The sequence below is a fragment of the Marmota monax genome, unplaced genomic scaffold, assembly GCF_021218885.2.
Source record: "Marmota monax isolate L192 unplaced genomic scaffold, Marmota_monax_Labrador192_F-V1.1 WCK01_AAM20220418_F8-fsc00073, whole genome shotgun sequence".
NCBI lineage: Eukaryota > Metazoa > Chordata > Mammalia > Rodentia > Sciuridae > Marmota > Marmota monax.
Window position 1 is genome coordinate 3,629,747 of NW_026692846.1, and position 24,098 is coordinate 3,653,844.

Here is a 24,098-nt window from a genome sequence, read left to right on the forward strand (position 1 = left end):
ATTTCTTGGAATTTTATATTTAAGACTAGAAATCTTGGGAGATGGTGAGAAACTTTCATAGGCCTTGTCTATCTTTGAAATATCCAGGAAGTCAGCCTGGGCAACTCAGGAAAATCTACTCCTGTAGGCAAAATGTACAGCTAAGCCAGACACGAGGGTATTGCCATGGTCTTCAGAATATAAGCTACATGGCCTCAGCAGCATGCAGAGGAGACAGGGAAAGTCACTGTGACAGACTAGGGATCCCCGACAGCCAGTGGGTCCTCACTGGGCAGTTCAGTGTGGTTGAGAGCAGCAGCTGAGGAGCTGGGGGCATCTTGCACATTTCAGCTGATTATAAAGAACTGTTCTAGAGGGAGGACCACTGTGGGCAGCTACCAGGAGTGGACTTGGGAGTGCAGAGCAAAGGAAGGCGTAGCTGCACACCAGGAGGAGCACGGTGCTGGGCCGCGTGGGGACCACGGCTGCACACTAGGAGGAGCATGGTGCTGGGCCGCGTGGGGACCATGGCTGCACACCAGGAGGAGCACGGTGCTGGGCCGCGTGGGGAACCATCCCGGGTGCAGAAGCACAGAGTCAGAACAGCCAACCCTCATCCCCTCTCCTAGAAGTTCACATAAACTGGTTTCCTGTGAAGATGGTCTTAGTAGGAGAGGGCCCAGGTCCAACCTCAGGAAGTTACATTGAAATCATAATGAACACAGTGGCACAGCAGCACACCAGGAGAGCAGGCCACAGGCGTGTGCTCATAGCCCTGGGACACCACAGAAGGGAACAGTAACAAGAGAACCCTGACATTCTAGAATCTGTGATTCAAGAAAACTTCCTTCATCCCAGATCTGCCGCATTATGCAGAAAAAGCATTCAACAAAACAGAGCACCGTTCATGTTCAGAACACTAGAAAAACCAGGCTAACAGGGACATACCTCAACATCGTAAAAGCTCCCTACGCTAAGCCCCAGGCCAGCATCATTCTAAATGGAGAAAAATTGAAAGCATTCCCTCTAAAAACTGGAACAAGACAGGGATGCCCTCTGTCACCACTTCTATTTAACATAGTTCTTGAAACACTGGCCAGAGCAATTAGACAGATGAAAGAAATTAAAGGGATACGGATAGGAAAAGAAGAACTCAAATTAGCACTGTTTGCCGATGATGTGATTCTACACCTAGAAGAACCAAAGAATTCTACCAGAAAACTTCTAGAACTAGTAAATTCAGCAAAGTAGTAGGATACAAAATCAACACCCATAAATCAAAGGCATTTCTGTACATCAGTGACAAATCCTCTGAAAGGCAAATGAGGAAAACTACCCCATTTACAATGGCATAAAAAAATACTTGGAAATCAACTTAACAAAAGAGGTAAAAGATCCCTACAATGAAAACTACAGAACACTAAAGAAAAAAATTAAAGAAGACCTTAGAAGATGGAAAGATCTACCTTGTTCTTGGATAGACAGAATTAATGCTGTCAAAATGACCATACTACCAAAGGCACTATACAAATTTAATGCAATTCCAATCAAAATCCCAATGAAATTCCTCACAGAAGTAGAAAAAGCAGTCATGAAATTCATCTGGAAAAATAGGAGACCCAGAATAGCTAAAGCAATTCTTAGCAAGAAGAGTGAAGCAGGTGACATCACTATACCAGACATAAACTATACTACAGAGCAATAGTAACAAAAGCAGCATGGTTTTGGCACCAAAATAGACTAGTGGACCAATGGTACAGAATAGAGGACACAGAGGCTAACCCACACAATTATAGTTATCTTATATTTGACAAAGGTGCCAAAAATCTACATTGGAGAAAAGATAGCCTCTTCAACAAAGGGTGCTGGGAAAATTGGAAATCCATATGCAACAAAATGAAATTAAATCCCTATCTCTCACCATGCACAAAACTCATCTCAAAGTGGATCAAGGACATAGGAATTAAACCAGAGACACTGCGTCTATTACAAGAAAAAGTAGGCCCAAATCTCCATCATGTTGGATTAGGCCCCAACTTCCTTAAAAAGACTCCTATAGTGCAAGAATTGATAGTAAGAATCAATAAATGGGATGGATTCAAACTATAAAGGTTCGTTTTAACAAAAGAAACAATCATTGAGGTGAATAGAGAGCCTACTAATTGGGAACAAATTCTTACCATATGCCCGTCAGATCGAGCACTAATCTCCAGGATCTATAAAGAACTCAAAAATCTTAACACCAAAAAACCCCAAATAACCCAATCAATAAATGGTCCAAGGAATTGAGTAGACACTTCTCAGAAGAAGATATACACAATCAACAAATATATGAAAAAATGTTCAGCATCTCTAGCAATTAGGGAAATGCAAATCAAAACTCCTCTAAGATTTCATCTCACTCCAGTCAGAATGGCAGCTATTAAGAACACAAACACCACAAGTGTTGGCGAGGATGTGGGGGAAAAGGCACACTCATACATTGCTGGTGGGACTGCAAATTGGTGCAGCCAATATGGAAAGCAGTATGGAGATTCCTTGGAAAACTGGAAATGGAACCACCTTTTGGCCCAGCTGTCCCTCTCCTTGGACTATACCCAAAGGACTTAAAAACAGCATACTACAGGGACACAGCCACATCAATGTTTATAGCAGCACAATTCACAATAGCTAAACTGTGGAACCAACCTTCAGTAGATGAATGGATAAAGAAAATGTGGTATATATACACAATGGAGTATTACTCAGCAGTAAAAGAGAATAAAATCATGGCATTTGCGGGTAAATGGATGGAGTTGGAGAATATAATTCTAAGTGAAATTAGCCAATCCCCAAAAACCAAATGCCGAATGATTTCTCTGACTTAAGGATGCTGATTCATAATATGCTGTGGACAGGGGGCGGTGGTGGTGGTAGTGGTGGGAAGATTAGATGAACTCTAGATAGGGCAAAGGGGAAAAGGGGAGGGAGGCGAATGGAGGAGGCATAGGGGTAAGAAAGATGGTGGAAAAACGTGATGGTCATCATTACAGTAAGTGCATGTATGAAGACACACAGGATGTGACTCTACTTTGTGTATAAACAGAGATATGAGAACTTGTGCTCTATATGAATTGTAATGCATTCTGCTGTCATATAACAAATTAAAAAAAAAAACTTCCTAAAAAAAAAAGAAAAGAAAAACAACCTTGAAACTACTGAGTGGCCCATTGTGTACATGAAAACACTGACCCAGAAAGACCAAGACATCTTCTAATAAAATTGTTAGGGTTGGGTCTGGGCTCAGGGGGCCAAGGCAGGAGGATCATGAGTTCAAAGCAGCCTTAGAAAAAGTGAGGCCTTAAGCAGCTCAGTGAGACCCTGTTTCTAAATAAAATACAAAACAGGGCTGGGGGTGTGGCTCGGTGGTCAAGTGCCCCTGAGCTCAATCCCTGGTACTAAAAAAAAAAAAAAAAAAGTTAGAGTTGGAAAATCCATCTTTCTTTTGGGTGTTCAGATCAAAATAGCAAATTATTTCAGGCTGTAGAACAGTATGTGTGAGATGCTCATGGGATGAAGATGTAAGCCCGAAGTCCTTAGGCTCAGCTGTGTGCGCTTCCAGGTGTCAGGGGCCCAGACGAGTGGCTGTCAACGTGAGGACACAAAGATTATGCTCTTGTGGTACCTTCTCAGGGATCTACTAGGAAAGGGCTTCCAGAACAGCTGGAGAGACATTGCGCTGAGGACTGTGGTGAGCATCACACACACGGCAGTTGTGTGCTGACACCCAGTGACGTCAGCGGGACAGTGCCATGTCCTGGCCATCTGCCCCTGTGGTGCCTCAGATTGGAAGGGAGCAAGGGACCATCATCTGTGGCTGTTTTGGTTGAGATATCGATATCGTCAGCTTTGGTGTCAATGTGGTGAAAGAGTGTGTTAATATGAATTAACATATGAATGACTCATTTGGTGATAAGCTAATCCTATCATGGATTGAACTAGCCTTCTTTTGTGTTTTGGTACTGGGGATTGAACTCAGGAGCACTCAGCCACTGAGCCACATCTCCAGCTCTGTTTTGTATTTTATTTAGAGACAGGGTCTCATTGAATTGCTTAGCGCCTCACTTTGGCTGAGGCTGGCTTTGAACTCGTGATCCTCCTGCCTCAACCTCCCCAGATGCTGGGATTATAGGCATGTGCCACTGTGCCTGGCTGAACTAGGCTTCTTATGTGGAAGACAGGAGGTAGCTGATCTAAGTAAGATAGGAGGTCAAGTGAAGATTGTGTGTCCTAGAGTTTCCATTAAAAATATCAGCAAGCAGTCACAAGATGTTTAAGAACCAGTCAGTCTGTCAGCCAGCCAGCCAGTCTCCAAGTCTTGTTTCCCACCAGAGCTGGAGGTGGTGCAGCACAGCTCATGGTGAAGCCTTCTTTCCTGCTCAGAGGGACCAGTCCTTCTTGCAGGATTGGTTGACTCCAGGTCTGGAGCAGGAATTAGAGCAGTGAGATTGTCTCGGAACACCTGTTGGTGCAGCCTGCAGCAGGGGGCTAACTGGAGAGAACCGAGGAGGTTTGGAAGGACCCTGTCTGAAGAGGCTGCCACTGGCAGTTTAAGTGTCAATAAGAAGAATAACTGTGTTTCAGCCCTTGAGTTCTTAGTGCTACTAAAAAGAGTGCTTCACCTTTGGAATGTGGTGGGGAACCAATTTATTATTTTGAAAGTGATAAGTAATGAGCATTTATTCTACTTTTTGTACAATCTGACACTGGACAATCTAATAGTCGGTGAGGGGTTTTCTCCTAACAGAAGTTCTCCAGGTAACTAGTGGAGAAGGGGCGAGGGAAGCAGAAGGGCATGTTTTGTCCTCCCTAGTGGAGGGTGGCTTGAGGCCATGAGCACCCTCAGGAACTAAGAGGTGCTTTGCAGTACGCCCTCCTGCTGGTGGGACAGCACCTCCTGAGCCCCAGGCCCCACCTGAGGCTGCATGTGCTCTGGCTCTGAGTGTGGCTTACAGCACCTGGGGAACAGGGACACTTGATAAGTCACACTATGGGGGTGCAGCTGCAGTGCAGACTTGTGGAAACCCTGACGTCAGACAAAGAGTAAATGATAAGTGGGGAGGAGGAAGGAGGTGCTGGAGACGGGGTGGTGATGGTGGGACGACATCATGAACATGCTTTATGCTGCTGAGCCGCACTCCTGGGTTAACTCCTGAGAACGCCTGTGTTATGCATGGTTTTTACGCTCCCCCCAAAGGAGGGAGTGGCTGCCCAGGAGACAGGGGCTGGCCACGGGGAGGCAGGAAGGTAGGGTGGGATAAGGCACAGAGCCTCTGGGTGTCTGGTGAAATTCTGTTTCTTGACCTGGGTGGTGGTTTCCGGACTGCTGGCTTCTTAAGAATTCATTAAGTCACACACTTATTATATGCAGTTTTGTCTGTGTTATGTTTCACCATAAAATGTTTCTCAAAGAAAAGTTAGAAACATCTTGGCTTTTGCCTCACAGACGCTTTCTCATCTGATCAAATTGAAAAGTTATTTTTACCCGAGAAATCTTTCATCAAGGCGTCGTCTGAAAGACCCAGCCATGCTGCCCGTGGCCGTCTGCGTCCGAGGGTCGTGTCTGTGCACAGGGAGCTTTCAGGGGATCGATGCGCTGTGTTTTGATCTCATTGGGATTGATGCTTTGGATGAGAATGGCCTTCAGGGTCTGTTGTCCCTGACAGCGGGATGGGAATGTTGCCTGCTTTGGTTTCCTTTCCAATTAATTCATTATTTAATTTGATTTTCCTTTTCTCTGTACTTTTTGGCTCTCAGTTTCATAAGAGAAATGTCAGCTTTCCCTGCAGACAGTTTCTGTTGGACCCGATAATTAGATGTGGCATTTCAATTTCAGTATGGGAAGGAGTGGTCCTCAAGCCTGGCAGATCCGGGCGGACTGAAGACGGCATCCCGTGTAATCAGTTTGTTTTATAGAGCAGGAGGCTGAGTCCTAGGAAGGAGAAGGAATGCTGAGTTTCTGTGTGTAGTGCCAGCACCCCCCACACCAGGGGGTCTTAACGTCCCCCACTGCTTCCTTCCCGCAGGGAGTGACAGTCCGCTACAGCCTCTGTCTGCTGTGCCTGTTAGAGCTTCCTGGGTATGCAGGGCCCTCGCTTTCAGGGGGGCTGTGACCTGGTACCTGTGGGCACCTCGCACCATGGGTGGAGAGGGGGTGAGCCTGTGCTGTGACTTGTCTGCCCTGTGTGTCTTGGGAAGGTGGTAACTCTGCCAGTCACGAGTGTACTCTCTGGAGTCGCCATGCTGCTGGGGCAAGTGGGCATTCAGTAGCCTCTTGGACCTCCTGCTCTTCCACACGCGTTTGCTCACACAGAACTCACGGAGCAGCGTGTTCCACCTTCTCAGGCCTCTCCCACCCTGCCCCTTTCCTGGCAGATGGTTTCTTTCCATGGATAGATGGAGGTCCTCTTGGCCACTTCTCCATGAGGACTGCATTACATTTCCGTCCAGTTGTCCTGGAAGACGTGTCTGACCTTTCTTTTCTCTTGAAGTCTCGTGTGCTCTCCTCATTGCTGTGGATGCGCTGTGAACACCTTTTACTTGAATAGTCACAGGAACTCCTCTGGGTCACAGCCTTGCCTCTCAGATCCACCTTCTGTTATATCCTAGCTTTTCCTCAAAAACTAGGCCGTGCAGGCTGGTTGCAGCCTCCCTCCTTGCTCTTGCTGTCCCTCTGTCCCTCTCCCTCTTGCTGGGACCCTTTCAGGCCACGCTGCAGCTGCTCTGAAACCCTGCTTTGCTTGTCTAGTGCTGTGCCACACCTGCAAACCCTCCTGGCCTTGGAATGCCATCTGGCCTCCGCCTGCTGAGCCCAACTTCAGCCCCCTCTTGGTTATTTGCTTATTTATCTGGTATTGGGAGTTGCACTCAGGAGCACTCTCCCACTGAGCTACACCCCTGGCCTTTTTTATTTCTCATGTAGAGACAGTGTCTCTCTGCATTGCCCAGTCTGGCCTCCAACTTGCTGTCCTCCTGCCTCAGCCTCCTACATAGCTGGGATGACAGGCACGTTCATTGCACACAGCAGCTTGTCACCTCCTCTTTTAAGCTTTTGAAGGTCTTGTCCCTAGCGTTCCCTGCTGGCAAAGGTGGCTCTTTCCTGTGTGTCACCGTGGCACCTTGGATTATCACTCTAGTTTGTCCACACTGCCTCCCTGCTGCCTCGTTTTGTCAAAGGACAGACCACCTGCTGAAGGTCCAGCCAGGTTGGTTCCTGCTCCACAACTGGAGGCCACTTCGAGAATCAGTTACGTGTGGCCTTTCATTGTATGTTGTTTCTTCACAACTTAAAGCCCACAGAAGCTGCTGTTTACTACTGCAGCCAGGGATGGATCCGACTTGAGTCACTGTCCAATACGCTGTCTTCACTTTGATAACCGTCCTTGCCCCGACTCTCCTCTGAAATTGGGGCGCTTGTTCTGTGTCTCTGTCCTAGTCTGCTGCCCACCCTTGAAAAGAAACATTAAGTTCTGGAATTCTCATTCTTACTTTTTAAAGAACAGTGACTCATCCTGAATTATCCAGAAGCCAAAGACGAACGTGACTAGAATTTTAATGCCATGATTTCTCTTTTTCTTGTGGTTCCTAGATGCCTGAGTCTTTCACAGACGTGTTTTTTGAAGGTGGCTAGGGATATTTTTGAGACTTGGGTTTTATCCTGAGGCCAGAGAGTGTAGGGACAGAAAGAATGACTAGTCCCTGGGTGCTCACCATGCCTGGCTGCTGCTCAGACAGTGGCCCTGCCCTGCAGCAGGAGAGGGGTCGCACTGTGCTGTCTTCGGCCTGGCCTCTGCACCCCCTGTGCCAGCTCAGTGACCACTCCGGTGCTTGTCTGCACGCGGTCTCGCTGCTTCTGCTGGGAGGTCTTGAGGGCAGGCCAGCATGGGCGAGGAGGCTTCCTTGCTCCTGCGTCTCTTGGGCCTTTGGTACTTCCGTCAGCATCGTGTGGAGCACCTTCCATTTTCTCTTTTCATTAGGGACCCCCATCCCAAGTCTTCTTGACCTCATTCTGGCTCTGTCTCTGAAGATTTTTGTTTGCCACCTAGGTTCTGAACCCCTGCCCCTCAGGGGACCTGGGGGAAGACACGGGTGGCTTTCCCTCCCTGCTGGGTTTCCATTTTCCCTCCCACTTCCTGGTGCTTTGCTCCTGCCACCCCAGCCAGGGCTAGGAGTGGCGCTCTGAGGGCCTCCCTCTGCTGCCCACGAGCTCCTTGCCCAGAGCCTGTGTGGGCGCAGGTTGCCTCCCGCCCCGGGTCTTCACCTGGTCTTCATGCTCTGGCAGCCATGCTGGGCTCCAGTGGTAGGCCACTGAGCCACCCCACAGAGGTGGGGCCAGGCCTGCCCCCTGCAGACGTCCCTCTTGAAGTTCAGGCTATTTTTCCCGTGCCCTCTTCCCCCGAGCCGTCGGGGAAAGTAGATCTCTAGTTCATCCTGTCTGTTGTCATCACGAGGGTGGCACCAGTGCCTCTGTCCACGCTCTCAACCTCAAGCTGAAATCGAAGCTGACATCTTACACTTTAGTCCAGACCTGCCGTCGTTTTCGCACCAAGTGGGCTGCTGGCCACATCAGGTGCGGGTGTGTTGTGATGAGGGGTATCTGCTTGCTCTGGAGGAGAAGCCAGTGGGCACGGGACGGCCTGCCTGCCGTTGTGTTTTCCCTTCGGCCAAGGGAAAGGTCAGCCTGCTTCTGCCACCCTGTTCCTGCCACCCTGCTGCTCTTGGGGCACATCTCTGAGCACTGGCCTTGCATAGATACAGAGCCTCACGGCACCCCAAGCTGGATTCCTGCCCAAGACTCCTGTTAGTGACCTGTGAAGTGCACTTATCCCCTACGTACCATTTGCCCTTCAGCTGGGAAGGGTGACTCAGCCTTTTTTTTAAAAAAATTTATTTTTTTAGTTGTAGTTGTACACAATACCTTTATTTTATTTATTTTTATGTAGTGCTGAGGATCAAACCCAGGGCCTCACACATGCTAGGTGAACGCTCTATTGCTGAGCCACAACAACCCCTGCCCCTTGACTCAGCCTTTTGATTTAAATTTGAGTTGCAGAATAACCTCCTACCCATCAGGGTGGCATGGAGATCCAGGTGTTTGTCATTCATCGGCAACGGGTGGTCCTCTTGCAGGCGGCCAGGGCGGAAGTCCTTTGGCCATTGATCTTGCTGTTCTTACTGTAGCCCTTTCCAATTAAGCTGGTGGTGCTCGTCATGAGGTGATTAGGGAGGTGTTGGGGAGCAAGGATTTGAGAGCCTTGTATCCAGAGAGGAGGGGGTGAAGCCTGGGCACCAGTGCAGGTCAGCTCCCCGACGGCTCGGTTCAGATTGCACCTAGGTGGGCCCTTCTGCTTTCCGGGGACCGCCGCCCTTCTCCCTGTACCTGCTGCCTCTGCTCTGACTGCAGCTCAGCTTCCTGTGGCCATTGTCTGACTACTTCCAGCTGCTGCCTTTACTCTTGCCACTGTCTTCAGTACGGTGGCCACGGTCGTATTTCTTTTTTTTTTAAGATTTTTTTTCAGTTGTAGATGGACATAATACCTTTTATTTATTTACTTTATCTTTATGTGGTGCTGAGGATGAAGCCAGTGCCTGGCACATGCTAGGCCAGTGCTCTGCCTACCACTGAGCACCCCCAGCCTCTCCTGAGGTGGAATCTGATTCGGCCCCTCTTTCTAGCCCTTGCCATGGGTCTCCACTGCTCTCAGGACAGAGTCTCTCATGTGGCTCACATGGTCTCTCTCCCGACCATTTGGCCTCGTTGTCCCGCCCTTCCCTCATTCTTTGTATCTTCCAGAAGAACTGAATCAATGCTTCACCACTCCCTCTCGTTTACTGCGGGTGTAGACTGTAGGCACTCTTACCTTTCTGGATACTGGGATCAGCTGGGGTCTTCACAATGCTTGCCTGGCTCCGAGCATAGACATTGTGATTTAATTTGCTTTCAGTATCCCAAAGGATTCTAACGCAGCACAGTACGGTTTGGGAACCCCTGGTGGAGACTGTCTTCCTCTAACTCATTCTCACATCCCTGGACTTCTGCCAGCAGGGCCAGGGGCCATTTAGTCCCCATTCCCTGTGATGATGAGCTCTGAAGTCTGGTAGGGCAAGTCTCCTGACTAGGTGATTGATGTGGTACCTTCTGGATATTCTTTGCTCTTTGATTTTCCTTAAGAGTTTCAGAATCAGTTTGTCAAAGTGGTCTATTAGAGTATTATTTTGGACTGCATGGAATCAATAGTTGAGTTTTTGGACATTTGGTCATGAAAAATGACATTTTCATGATACACGGTCTTCCTATCTATGAATATTGTATGTCCCTTATTTGTCTTTCAGTATTTTCTATTGTCTCTATAAAGGTTTTATAGTACTTTACCAGGTTTATTTCTAGATATTTTAGTTATATTATAAACATTTTTTACAATATTTACAGCTAAGTGGTGTTCAAAGTGGCTCTTCTCCTCCTCCTCCTCTCTCCTCCCCAACCATGTGTGTGAGCTGTCCTCCCTCAGCTCATCACCACTGCCCGGTGCTGCCAGACTCCCCAGGTGCTGCGCTCCTGGTCCATGCATCTGATAGGCAAGTGCCCTACTACTGAGCTGTACCCTAGCCTACATCCTGAAGTTTTAAGTTAGTAATTATTTGTGTTCTCTTCCAATCTGGAAAAGGATTTAGCATAGTCTCCTCCCCTTTTGTGTGGGTTTTAGAAAGCAGGCTAATTCAGCAAATTAAGCAGTCTTGTTCCCTGTGCTCCGCTGCTCTTGGAATTGTGCTGAGGAGCACAGTGAGTCACTGGTCCCCAAGCCCAGTATCCTGCCTATGCAGTGCCCTCCCATGGAGCTCCCTTGACTGCAGGAATGACCACTAATGACCAGTACAGAATGTGACTGGCTACATGTGACCTTGGCACTTGAGATGTGGATGGTGCTTCTAATACACTGATCATTAATTTTATGTGATTTTAATTACTCTAAGTTTTAATGCATTTCTCTGGTGGCTCCTGTATCAATTAGATCACACAAGGCTCCTGGGAGAGAGAAACAGCTGCCCAAGTGAGCGCCCAGTGCTGGCTGTGAGGCATGTGACGCTGGGCTGAGCACAGGGCCGAGCCGAAGGTGGGGTGAGCAGTACAGGAGGGGCAGGACTCAACAGGATTCCTTTATTTATTGACTTCTGAGTAGTGCTTTCTGTACACACATGAAAGTGAAATTCCCTTTAGTACATTTATATATGCATATAACACGATCTTGTTAAATTTAGTACTTCTTTTCTTTTCTTCTTCTTTTTTTTTGTAGTTGTAGATAGATAGAATGCCTTTATTTTATTTTATTTTTTTAATGTTGTGGTGAGGATCAAACCCAGTGCCTCCTGCAGGCTAGGCAAGCACTTTGCCACTGAACCCCAGCCCCAGCCTAGAACTTATTTTCTCCTGCTTCCCTTCCTTCTCCTTCCTTATAGGTCTCCTACTCCACTGATCTTCCTTTTATCTTTGTGATATCCAGACACCCCCACCCCACCTTCTTTTGCTTGAGCTTCTACATATGAGAGAAAACTTTTGATGCTTTATTTTGGGGGCCTCTCTTATTTCACTAAGCATGATGTTCTCTTGAACTATGTGCTTTCTCTGGTGCCACACATTTATTGGCAAATAACATTGTTTTCTTTTTCTTTCTGGCTGAGGAGAACTCCATTGTGTAGATACACCACATTTTCTTGACCCGTTCATCTGTAGAAGGGCATCTGGGCTGTAAGTTGGCTACTGTGAATTGTGCTGCCATAAACATTGAAGTGGTTGCATCCCTATAGTAAGCTGATTTTAGATCTTTAAGATAAACCAAAGACTGGGACAGCTGGGTCCCCTGGTGGTTCCATTCCTAGTCTTTTGAGGAATCTCCTTACTGCTTTCAAGAGGGATTGCACTGGGCTGGGGATGTGGCTCAAGCGGTAGCGCGCTTGCCTGGCATGCGTGCGGCCCGGGTTCGATCCTCAGCACCACATACAAACAAAGATGTTGTGTCCGCCGAAAATTAAAAACAAATAAATAAAAAAAAAAAAAAAAGAAGAGAAGTGACATAATTTAAAAAAAAAAAAAAAAAAAAAAAGAGGGATTGCACTAATTTTCAGTCCCACTGGTAATGTATAAGTGCACCTTTTTCCCCACATCCTCTTGGCTGATTGCTTAATGAAGAAGTAATGACTTTTCTTTCTTAGGGATAGCAGTGCTCAGTACTGCTGTGCAGAGAACATTTAGCCTGTCCTTTGAATTTCTCGTTTCTAAAAGGAGAGCAAGCAAGTGTCACTGTTAGGCATGACACCACTGTGCCCCTTTATTATCATATGAAAGAAGCATTGGACTTTAATCTCAAACTGACAGTGCTCTGGTTTTGTTTCCCTGATTTTTATCCCAAAATAACACATGCTAATTGAGCTATTTCTGCGGCTTCCTTTGGAGAGTTGATGCGGTTAGTCCTATGAGCCATCTTGAATTAATTTTGTGGAATTGATGCTCCTTTGTTTGTGTTTCTCTTCCAGTAAGAATGGAGTAACACATATAAACAAGATAGAGAGCAAGGAAACCCAGAGGGGAAACGTGTGAGGAACAGGGTTGGTGCTGCTGAGATCCTTGTGAGGAAGATCGAGGAGGGTGTGGGCAGTCAGGGAAGATGGCAGGTGAGGAGGTCGGGGCAGGGCCAGAACAAAGGGGCATGGAAAGGATCTTCTGAGGAGGTCAGCTTCCTGCTTGACCAAAGTGCTCATGGAGGGCTGGGTTTGTAGCTCAGTGGTAGAGTGCTTACCTAGCATGTGGGGCACTGGGTTCGATCCACATTAAAATGATAAATAAGTAGGTTAATACATAAAATAAAGGTAGTTAAAAAAAAGTGCTAAAGGACACAAGCAGGGGACCTAGTCAGACAGACACTTTTGTACTCATGTTCCTTTCTAGGGGACCCAATAGATAAACTAACACAGATTTGTGGACAGAGGGGGCACTAATCAATACAGTGAGAAGCGTGTGGACAGGAAGGGGATAAGGAAAGGAAGAAATTGCAGAGACCATAAAAGAACAGGTCCAAACTCTCCCACCAGACTCCCAGCCCTGGGGCTTTCTCTTCTGAGAAGTCTGTTTGTGTGTCTCTGTCTCCTTGCAGTAAGCCTACTTCTTGCTTGCCATTTCTGTTCCTCTTCTTCAGTTCTTTGCTGAAATGGAGACAGTGAAGGCAGCACTCCTAGACAGTAACACTTGCTGTCTGTACTTAGTGGCATCTGTTGCATCCCAAGACCAGAGGGGCAGGGTTGGTGAAACCGGGCCCCTCATCCTACGCCTAGGTCTCCCTCCCACAGGTTGCTTGGGCATATCTGGGATTGGAACTCAGGCCTCTTGCCTTTTGACCCTTCAGGACCTCAGGCAGTGACTGACTGCATGTCTTTGCATAAGCAGGGAGAGGCCTGGCTAGGGATGTCAGTGCTGTGGATGACTGGTGGCTTTCAGCTGGAGACAAAAGGATGAAAGCAATCCAGTCTACCTTGGGTGTGGGACTGTTCTCCTTCCTGTAAGTTCTTGGTCAAGAAGTCATCTTCCTCCTGACCAGTCAGTTCTAGTGTCAAGGAGCTCATTACTTGCCAAAGCAATCCATTCAGATTCCACAAATACATGATCTATATTAGTGGTTTTTTTTTTAAAAAAAAGAATCCTTGGATTGGAAGCCTAGAAATGACCCACCTTTCTCTCTTTATCAGAAAGATGGTCACAGTTGGTTCCTGGTCATTCATTCACAAAATCATTCATTCCTCTGTTTTTCATTAGGTGCTTTTCTATCAATGTGTACAGTTCTATGCTGTCACATTATATGACTTCAGGGAGAATCTGGGCATCACCATCCCTGTGAATGATGGCCCAGGAGGTGTGCCTGGTCACCTTTGTGTCAGGAGACACTTGTCATTACATGGCAACTAGCAAATGACATTAGGTTATTCATTTACCGGGCAAATCCTGTTTTCCTTATTTGCTATGTGCTAGGTGCTTTGAGAGATTGCTCGGGTGCCAGCTTTAAGTGCAGAATTCCTGCCCCCAACACACACAGTTTAGTAAAAATACCAGAAAAGGGCATCTTTTGTAAGTGCCTGGGTCAGTTTGAGCTGCCCTTCTTGGTCAGGTGGACCTCGAGACCACCACTTCCCTGAAGGTTTCTGCAGAAGAGAAAGCAGTGCTTTTGTTGGGCCTGTGCCACAGCTGTCCTCTCTGGCTGAGTCCGGCTGAGTGCTCGTGCAGTCCTCACTGAGTCAGATTTTGTCTTGATCATCTGAGAAGGGGAGGAATTCCCAGTACTGTCCTTCTGCTGACAGGCTATTGAGTGGTTTGAATGTGCTTTTTGGTTGGTTTCCTGTACAGCCGTTTACTCAGATGGTCACTGTCCAACAGAAGTGCCATCTTAATTGGAAATTGGCTCTTGGAGTGCATCTTACCCTGTGTCTATTTTGAGAGGGCCTGGCTTCAGAGTGAGTTTTCTTATTTTCCCTTGGAGGGGGCAGGCTGGACTCCCTGTGAGATCACCATGTGGAGGTGGACATCCATGCACGTGGCCACATGGAATCTTACCTTCACATTCTCTCTGTTATTGGGGACACCAGATAGAGGTCTGCTCTCAGGTTTTAGGGCTACACCTTTACAAAACTTTTCCTGCTTATGTGATGTTGCCTTGTACTTTGCAGATGCTAGTGGTGTTGGGAACGTGTTGAATTGGCCCAAGCTCATGTGTACATGCCATTTTCTGTGTTTATCTTTTCTGTTTACATGTCTGACCTTCTTTCTGAAACTATTTATTATGTTCTTGAAGTCTTTCATCTTGAAGAACCAGAGCTTCCTGGTGAAGGTGTTTGGTGTTGAGTTCTCTCAGTGCTGTCTGAAGAGTCTCTAGGTCTCCATCTTTCTTACACAGTAGTCCCACTGTGCACAGGAGTCTCGCTTAGCAGTTCAATTTTCTTAAATACTTGGAAGATGAATTTGTGCCATCTCATGACTTCCATTGGGAAATTAGCTCTTGGTCTGATGGAAGTTCATTTGGATATTTCCCCTTTCCCCACTCCTCCAGACCCCTGAGATGTGTTTGTATCCTAAGGAACTCGAACTGTCCTGTAACTTTCAAAATGTCTTCATTGAGTGGAATTCACTCCCATCAGCTGAGTGGTTTGTGTGTGTGTGTGTGTGTATTCAAGAGATGTGCAGGCATCACCGTGATCTGAGTTTAGAACAAGCTGGGAACCCCAAAACATTGTATCTCTTCAGGTGGTTGGCCTTCACGCCCAGCAGCGGGGCAGAGGACGCCATGTTTGATCCCATCACAGCATGTGCCCAACACAGGGAGGGAGTCTCTGGGTGAGGCTGCCCCTGGGGGATGGGAACTGTCCATTAAGGGCCACTGTTTCTATAGACAATGTTTTTTCTTCCTTAAGCATATTCCAGAGTTTCCAGAGAATGAGTGAGCATGCTGCTTTCTCTGTGGAACTTCAGGATGAGTGTAGGCTAATTTTCCTAGCCAACTGCTTCTTTTGCTTTGGTTCTCTTGAGAATATTTTATGATAGACACATGGCCTTTTTTGGGCACCCATGGATTTCATGAATAAATGAGAAAGCATCTTTGAAGTACATTCTACCTGGAACAGCATACTCTGACAGACTCCCACTGAGAGATTGTTGCCTCCTTTTGCCTTTGTAAATGTATTTTATTCTCATTTATTTAGGTACCTGTCACAAAAGAGAAAAAGGTATACTCATGCTTATTCATTAGTGACTCTTGAGGAAGTGTGCAAAAATGGACGCGGTCCCCAGGTGGATGGTTGCCAAGCCATATCGGGGTCCTGAGCAGGCTTGGTGGGGTGTTTACTGTGCAGTCCTGACCCCATGATGTACTGAGGAGCAACCTGGACTGGGAGCTCTTCAGGTGCTCAGTGCTGGGGTGGTTGTGCTGTGTCATAGCAGAAAGCCGACGGTCATGAGTTCTGGTTTTGGCCGTGCCTCAGAGAGACTGTAGTATTGAGCAAGTGCCTCATCTTTTCGGAGCCTCCACTTTCCCTTCTGTGGCGTTGTTAAGAGGCTGTGTGCCTCACAGGGAGTGAGGAGTGAGAGGCCGGGCACCTAGTGCCCCATGCCGCCAAGCTAAGGGCATCCGAGTCACCATGTAAGTAGAAGAACTGGAGAGGATTTCCAGAGGCTGAGGAGTCCCCCAGCAGCCATCTGCACACTGGACACGGGAAGCAGGAGTGTGACTCAGCCCAAGTTCAAAGACCTCAGGACCCTGGAAGCTGATGGGGTCACTCCAATCCAGAGCTAAAGGCCTGTGAACACAGAGGGCCACTGGCTCAAGTCCTGGAGTCCCAAGTCCAGAGAGCCCACGGTTCTGAACTCCAAGGGCAGGAGGAAGAGCGTCCCAGCTCTGAGAGCGTGAAACCGCCTTTCCCCTGCTTTGTTTGTTCTGCCCAGGCCCCAGGCTGATTGGATGGTAGCCGCCCACGCCAGGTCACATTCATGCCAATCTCCAGACACCCCCAGAAGTGAGGGCTTGCCAGTTTTGGGTTTTCCTTAGTTTGTTTGAGTTGACACAACATTAGCTGTCCCCGTGGTCACCCCTTCCAGTGTGGCTGCTTTTATTGTGACCCTGTATTTTCTTTTCACTGCGTGTTCCTGCTTTCAGCTGTCATTCTTCTCCCTTGTCATCATGGCTGTGACATGGCTGAATTCAAGAGAAAACTATGAATTCAGCATTCAAAATGGTATTTCTGAATTGCCAAGAGGTGCTGTTAATAGGAAAATGGAGCACCATAGTGGTAACTCTGAAACTCTCTAAAATCTCACTTTATTCTCGCTGCTCCACGGGGCTCATACCGTCCACACGCACCCGCCATTCTCGTAAGCCCACAAATGCTTTGGTCCTTCCGCAGGTGCCTTCATCTGCTTTACCTTTCTTGGTCCTGTTTTCCCATTAGTTGGCAGCCCAACCTCTTCTCTATGCTGTTTGTGACATCCCAGGTTGGCAGAAAAAGTGGCCAAATGATTGAGTATCAGCCCTGTCCCAGCTGGAGGGGCTCTGCCCCGGTATTCCCAGCGAGTTGTTTCCTGTCACACATCCTTCTAACTGATCACTCACCCTCCTTCTGCTGCCCTGTCCTACTCCACGTGGCTCTCCTGTGGGCTGAAGGCTCATGCTGGCTTCTTCCCGCACCTGAGCAGGACCCTGCCCAGTTCACAGTTCCCATGCTCCTCATCCTTCCATCTCCATTTTGGATCAGAGAGCAGAATTCTGGTGTATGAGAAGGACAGAATGGTTTCTTAGTGTTTTTTCTGAGCTTGAAGACAGATATTTGAGTTTCTTTGAGATTTCAAGGTCTGTGCCCAAATGGAGGCAATTTTCTGATGTAAATCTAACTTTTTCGCAAAATGCCCATGTTCCAGACCCTTCCAGCTGCCGGGCACTGCAGATCTGTCTTTCCAAAGGTGCTTTTGCAGCGCTGATGGAGTCCCTAGAGGTGGCTCCCTATGCTCAGCCTGCCTGTGTGTGGAGCAGAGAGCAGCAGGGCGTGGCTCTCAGCACAGAGAGGTGCTGGAATGCAGGGGAAGGAGGACCTGCTTCAGTTAGGGCAGCTAGAGAGGCTCTGAGGAAGAGCTGCATCTGGATTGAGATGGAGATTCAGGGACATCTGGGTGAGCAAGGATGGTTGCCACAAAAGTGACAAAACATGGGGCAGAACAGGGAGTGACAAGGAACGCATTTGGGCACAGGAATTGTGAATTCCTGTTGCAGGGGCTGAGGGCTGTCAGAGCTGGCTGCAGCACTGTGGGAGCTGCCTTGTCTCTGGTCTGCTCTTCACTTAGTGTGCTGTTCTTGGGATCCCAGCAGGACTTCTGCATTCTTCCCTTTCCATCCTTCATCTCCATGATTGACAGTTTTTTTTTTTTTTTTTTTTAAATTCACGATTGCCCCGTGAATATGTCAGAACCTGTGCTCAGACTCTCAGGCTCTTGGTTAATCTCCTGGAATTTGCAGATACCTGTAGAGGGAAGTCCCTGCCAAGGTCTTGTCTTGGTCTTTCTCCTCTTGTGCTAGATCTTTAGCCCTGAGATTCTCCACTGCCTCGTGAGCGCTTTCCTGCTTGGACAGATTTCAGGATGACTTTGCCTGTGTTTTCCAGTTGGTCTCTGTGCCCAGTGGGTCCGAATTGCCTGAACTGTTGGTTTCAGGAGTAGGATCTCCTGAAGTGTGAGCTGCCGTGGGACATCAAATGGGCCACAGTTGCTCACATTTGATGCTTGAATAAAGGCCTGCGAGGCAGCTACATTTTCTTTGAACTTTCTCACGTGCTCACTCAGTCTTCCCGGTCATCTTCCATGGGCACTTCTGGAGGGAACAGATCAATTTGTAATTTTCTTTATGGATGCTCAATGTTTGATTTCTGCATTCTATTTTGAATATAAGGTCTAATAAACCTTTCAAAAAGACTGTTTTTAATTTGTTAAATGTAATTTAGCATCAGAAGATTTGAAGGCTCTAAACAGAGAGTTATTTAATTTTCCTTACTTCAGATGAATATTGTTTGACATCCTGAAAATTGAATTACTTACGGGAATATATATTAGCAAATGATGTTTAAGAGAAGTTTTTTTTTTTTTTTTTTTTTTAATCACAAGCCATTTCTGTTATGCTTGGTTAGTTATAAGTTTTTCAAATACATTTTAGGCATAAGTCTTGGGTCTAAGTGATTGGGAATTTGGAAATATCTGTTTTATATGAATTAAATGTAAATGCCCTTCATCTTATAGAAACTTTACTTTCTTTTTAAATTTTTTTTTTTTTAGTTGTAGTTGGACACAGTACTTTTATTTATTTTTATGTGGTGCTGAGGATTGAACCCAGCATCTTCATGTGCTAGGCAAGCGCTCTACCGCTCAGCCACAACCCCAGCCCCAAGAAAGTTTACTTTCTTAATAGGAAGTTACTTAGGGGTTTGTTTAAGACAAGTAACATTTAAAAATTGTCATCTTACCATCTCTTTCTACCATATGCTCTTTGATCTCTGCTGTTTGCCTGCTTCTTAAGTCAGAATTAGTGTTAATGTTCAACTCCTGCACAGGCTGCCTTGGGCTGTCTGTCCTTGGAGTCTTGCTGGGCTACAAGTCTAGCATGCTTGGCGCACTCACAGGTGTCCTTGCCAGCTGGTTATTGTTAGGGAGCTCTGGCTACTTGAAAGTAATGTATTAGAAAATAATCTCTTTATGTTATTTTTTAAAATATTTTTTTAGTAGTAGATGGACACAATGCTTTTATTTAATTTTTAAATTTTTTATGTGGTGCTGAGGATCGAACCCAGTGCTTCACATTTGCTAGGCAAGCATTCTACTGCAGAGCTACAACCCCAGTCCGTCTCCTTATAGTCTTGAAAATAAAAAAACTATAATTAAAATCTCACCAATTCAGCTGGGCTCCTCTCTTCAGTAGTTGGAATGAGAGGGCCTTGTCATGGCCTTGGAGACCTGTGCAGTCTGTGGCATTTTCTCCTGAGTAAGTGGGCACTTTGTAGAATAGTAAGGACAGAAATTAGAGTGCTCTTCCTGTTGTTAGCATTTTTGAAGAAACAAAAACCAAAAAACCCCCTACATTAAAAAACAAAAGCCAAAAACAAGCTTGAGCTCAGGTCCGACTTGTGACGTTTGTTCTTGTTTCCTAGATGGAAGCAGTGTGAGCGGCTTCCCCCTGTCCAGTCCTTTCCGACAAGTCGTCCGTCCCCGAATGGAGAGCAGGCCCTCCAACGCCCCCGAGGGCAGCAAGACTGGGGACCTCAGCCACCTGAAGGTGAGTGTGCCCAGGACAGCCTGCCAGCCTGGGGCCTGCAAAGCCTTCCCAGGGTAGCCTGGCTGTGCTGCTCCAAGAGGAGAGGCCGTGTGTGGCTGGAAGTGGTTTCTGTGTTTTCTGTCATGTGGAATGCTTTGGAAAGTGGTCTGGAGGAAGCTTGGCACCTTTTTTTTTTTTTTTTTGGTGCTGCAAAGCCTTGTTTCTATGTGAGGGGATTTTGGTGGAATGAAGGAGGACAGTGGTGAGTGGACCATTTCCTGCCTCACTGGTCAGCATTGGAAAATGCATCATGGCGTGATCATTCTGCATGGGTGTTCATCCCAGCTGTGGTGGTGCCTTCCATTTGTTGGTTTATAAGTACATGGGAACAGCTTGACTGTCCCTATAAAGTTGAGATGCTTGGGACTGGCAGGCCAGCCTGAGCAGAGACTGCAGGCTGTCAGGAAGGTGTGAATGGGAGCCATCGTCCCAGAGCCCACCCTGGAGAGCGAGCAGTTGGGGAACTGCAGGACTTGGAGCTGCTGCTGCTGGAGTTCGAGTGAGCGTGTACTCCTGCCCAGCCTTTGGGGCTGCTGTTTACGGTCCTCATGCCAAAGTGTCAGGGCACGCTGACTGATGGGGCTGTTGGAGGAGCTTGACTGAGAGATGCTTGGATTAGTCACAAGGAACTGCACTGCAGGGCTGCCCCAGCAGGGCAGCATGGGTGGGGGAGGTGTTGTCTGAAGCAAGGTCTAGGCAGGAGGGACCCAGCCAATGATGTTGGTGGAGGTAGAATTGGCACCTCCTGCAGGAGGACCCGTAGTGAAGGCAGTTTGCTGCTCTGCATTGCTGTGCCCATTTCTGGTCCTCACCCAGGGGCCTGGGCATGAGGACAAGATTCCCTCCAGTAGCAGGGAGCAGAATCACACAAGCAAGAAGCTGGTCTGCTGCTGGGGGAGGCCTCAGGGTGCTGTGCCCAGTTCTCTACCTGCAGCCGCGCAGTCCTCACCACCAACCTGCGAGGCAGGGGCCATGTCAGCATTCTGTATTTTAGAGGGACACGGTGGCTTGGGCATGATAGATAGGAATCAGCCCAGGAATTTAGTGGCATAGGTATGACAGGCACCTGGCTATCCAGTGCATTCCTGTGCCACCCTCCAATATGCTGGCATGCTCAGGGATGGCATGCTCAGGGATGGCACGCCCTTGAGGCGCTGAGGCCAGAGAGAAGTGCCATACAGGAGGCTCTCATGTTCCACTGGGAGATTTAGCACCTTTCAAGCAGCATTTTCAGGTTGCTTTCTTCATGATGGCAAGTGTGCATTATTCAAGTAGAAATTACTGAGTAGCTCAGAGAGATTAACTAATATGCCCAAGGTCAAGCAGTTACTAAGTTGAAGTTAAAACTCAGACCCAGGTGTGTCTGAATCCAAAGCTTGTGCTTTTTCCACAATACCACGCTGTCTCTTTACATATAATTTCCTAAGTTTCTAAACATTGTGGGATACAAAATCTCTATTGATTCAAACTATATTTATAGAGCGGTTGTGTATAAGCTTTTTGGCCTATCTGCCCTCAGTTTCCATTCTGTGAAAAGCAGATAATACAGCTCCTCCTGGGCTATTGTAAGGAGTTAAGTGTCTGCTATTAGCCCTGGTAGATAAGAAAAGCTTACAAAATGGCAAATCCAATTCGCTTCCAAATTATTTCTAATCTGTCCCAGTGATAGTTATAGAGACAGGGGATTTCTTCCTGCAAAGTTTAAGCATAAAAGCTTCAAAGGAATCCTTTAATCTGCTCAACAATTTCAAAACTTAATAAGAAATTTAGAAGTAAGCGATGTGGAGAGAGCCTGCTGCCTGTGGAATTCTAATCTCACACTGATGTTTGAGGCGCTAGGCCAAAGGAATGTTCCTTGAGGTTCCATGACGTGTTAGAACTTGTGCCTCTGTGATCAACATGTTCATCCGAGCCTCTGCAGCATTTCATCCAGTTTGTTCCTTCCACGGATATCTAGTAAGCAACTGTTTCATGCCTATTCTGGATGCTGGGGCCATAAGAGAGAACAGAGTCCCAGAGCCACGTTCTGGCAGAAGAAACTGACAGCGAAGATAAATATCAGACTGTGCTAATGCGAGATGGATAAGCAGAGAAGAAACAGGGGCGACTGCCACTTGCTGTTTCAGGGAAAGGGTCTCCAGATGCCTCAGCACTGGCCCTCTGTGAGAGGAGGCAGCCCCTTTCCAGTCTATGTGACACTCTGCTGTCCCGAGGTCAGTGCATTATTTGAGTAACAGCATCACTGCCAAGTTGCCAGTTTTCCCCACTGTATTGTTAGTTTATTAAGGCTAAGGATGAGGCCTACCAGTCTCTGCATTGCCAGCCTATTGTGTGTGTGTGCATGTGCGGGGACACACACACACACACACACACATTTTCATAGGACTTTCAGAAAATGTTGAATGACTGAATAAGAAAGAAAACTGAAGCCTTCTGAAGACTTGCCCTTCTTTCCTAGTGAGAGTAGCAGAGGGTGAGTCACATGTTACAGCTCATCCTATGGTGCCAAGGGCAGAGCTGTAAAGGGTAGCCTGCATTAGAATCTCCTGGCAGGCCTGGAAGCCAACTTGCCAGGCCATCCCCACAGCCTGTAGTCCTGCAGGTCCAGTGGGGCCTGGAGCTACATCTCCAGAAGGTCCCCAGACAATGCTGATGCTGTGGGGTGGGGAGCTTTCCCCAAGGTCACTTCTCAAGAGAGCAAGCAGTTGACTTTGATCTTTTGTGAGACTGGCCTGTAGTGTCCTTAAGTAGACTTCTGGGCCTTTCTGATATTCCTCACAGAGACGGGCACATGGTAAGCTCTCTCTAGGTGCCCCAGTGGCAGATTTGCAGTACCTTGATTCCTGAGAAGGAGTTTTCATAAACATCTGTGATACAATTAAAATTAAATCTAGGAGGGCTGGCGACGTAGCTCGGTGGTACAGAGCTTGCCTAGCGTGGGCAAGGTCTTGGGTTCAATCCCTAGCACCCAAAACAAAACCAACAAAACAGAACAACAAAAAAAAATCTAGGCATTAAAATGCTTATTTGGGGGCAAGTCTAGAAATACCTGTGTGGGGAATCCATAAACCTGTCAGCCCTGCCCATCCAGAAATTTCCCCAGGCTAGGGGTAGTCAGCACAGCGCCAGGATTCTCAGAAACCCTCACGTCTTTGGAGTTTGTGACCCTGTTGCTGAGAAGTACCTGGTGGTTCATTTTCGGGATCTCCAGGGATTCTGAGGCACCTTCTTAGCGCCAGGCAGGTCTTGGGAACTGTCATTACAAACCATTTTGTGCCTTTGTATTCAGCATGATTGATCTGCAGACAGTGGGGGAAGAACCAGACGGTAGGAGAAAATGTGTACTTTTATTGCATTCTTGCCAAATAGGAAAATTGAGTTAGATCTGCTATTCAGAATGACTGACAGAAAACAAATATGTTTGCTTTGAGTAAGGACATTTAGGTGACATTATTAGTTCCTACAAAATCCAAAGCAGTTTAGAGACTACATCAAACAAAATGATTCTATCTCTCGCTTCCAGAAATGTCACAATGGAAAAACCCCATGTTTGGCTTTAAGCAGACCTGGAATGACCCTTGCTTTTCCCCAGTGTTGCCACAGTGGATGAGTTACTTCAACGCATAAGTGAGCTGGAGGGGACCCTTGGTATACCCAGGGGACTTCCTACAGTGGGACAGGCCACACAGAACCCAGCATAGGAGCACGCCAGGCCTCCTGGAGCTAAGCAGACATAGGCCCTGTGTTCCCGCTCTGGTGTGCATGCTTCCTGGCACCTCAATGTCACATGATGGAGATGTTGGCCCACCAAAGCCCAGGCTTCACAGAAGCAGAAAATATTATCCTCTCATCTTTAACCATGCCTAGCAGAATGCCTGGCATATCCCAGATGTCCAGTAAGTGACTGTTACTACCAAAAGGTTGAAAGTTATCTTGCAAAGGAGGGGCCATCTACCCTCAGCTGACTGGTGGGAGGCACCTTGCAAAGAGCTGCGAGAGCCAACACCAGGGGGATGAGCTGCTTGTACGTGTTAAGAGGAATGGAGCCAAAGTGCGGCAATGACAGAAGAGGGCAGAGAGAGAAGGGGAGACCACAGTGCAGACTCCTGAGTGCAACTCAGTTGATCCAAGCCAGATAGCATGGCTGTGGGGCCATCTTGAGCCTGCAAGGGGCAGTAACCATGGCCTTCCCCGAGCCCAAGT

The 24,098-nt window shown here is 47.4% G+C and overlaps 1 protein-coding gene across 3 annotated transcripts in view; it reads left to right on the top strand.

The window, feature by feature from the left end:
• Positions 1-24,098, top strand: part of Trappc9 (trafficking protein particle complex subunit 9) — a 499,910-nt gene that overhangs the window by 129,863 nt on the left and 345,949 nt on the right. For all 3 annotated transcript variants that reach the window (XM_058580865.1, XM_058580867.1, XM_058580866.1), the window contains one exon: positions 19,732-19,856. In XM_058580865.1, coding sequence (XP_058436848.1) covers positions 19,732-19,856 — 125 coding nt within the window. The remainder of the gene's footprint in view (positions 1-19,731; positions 19,857-24,098) is intronic.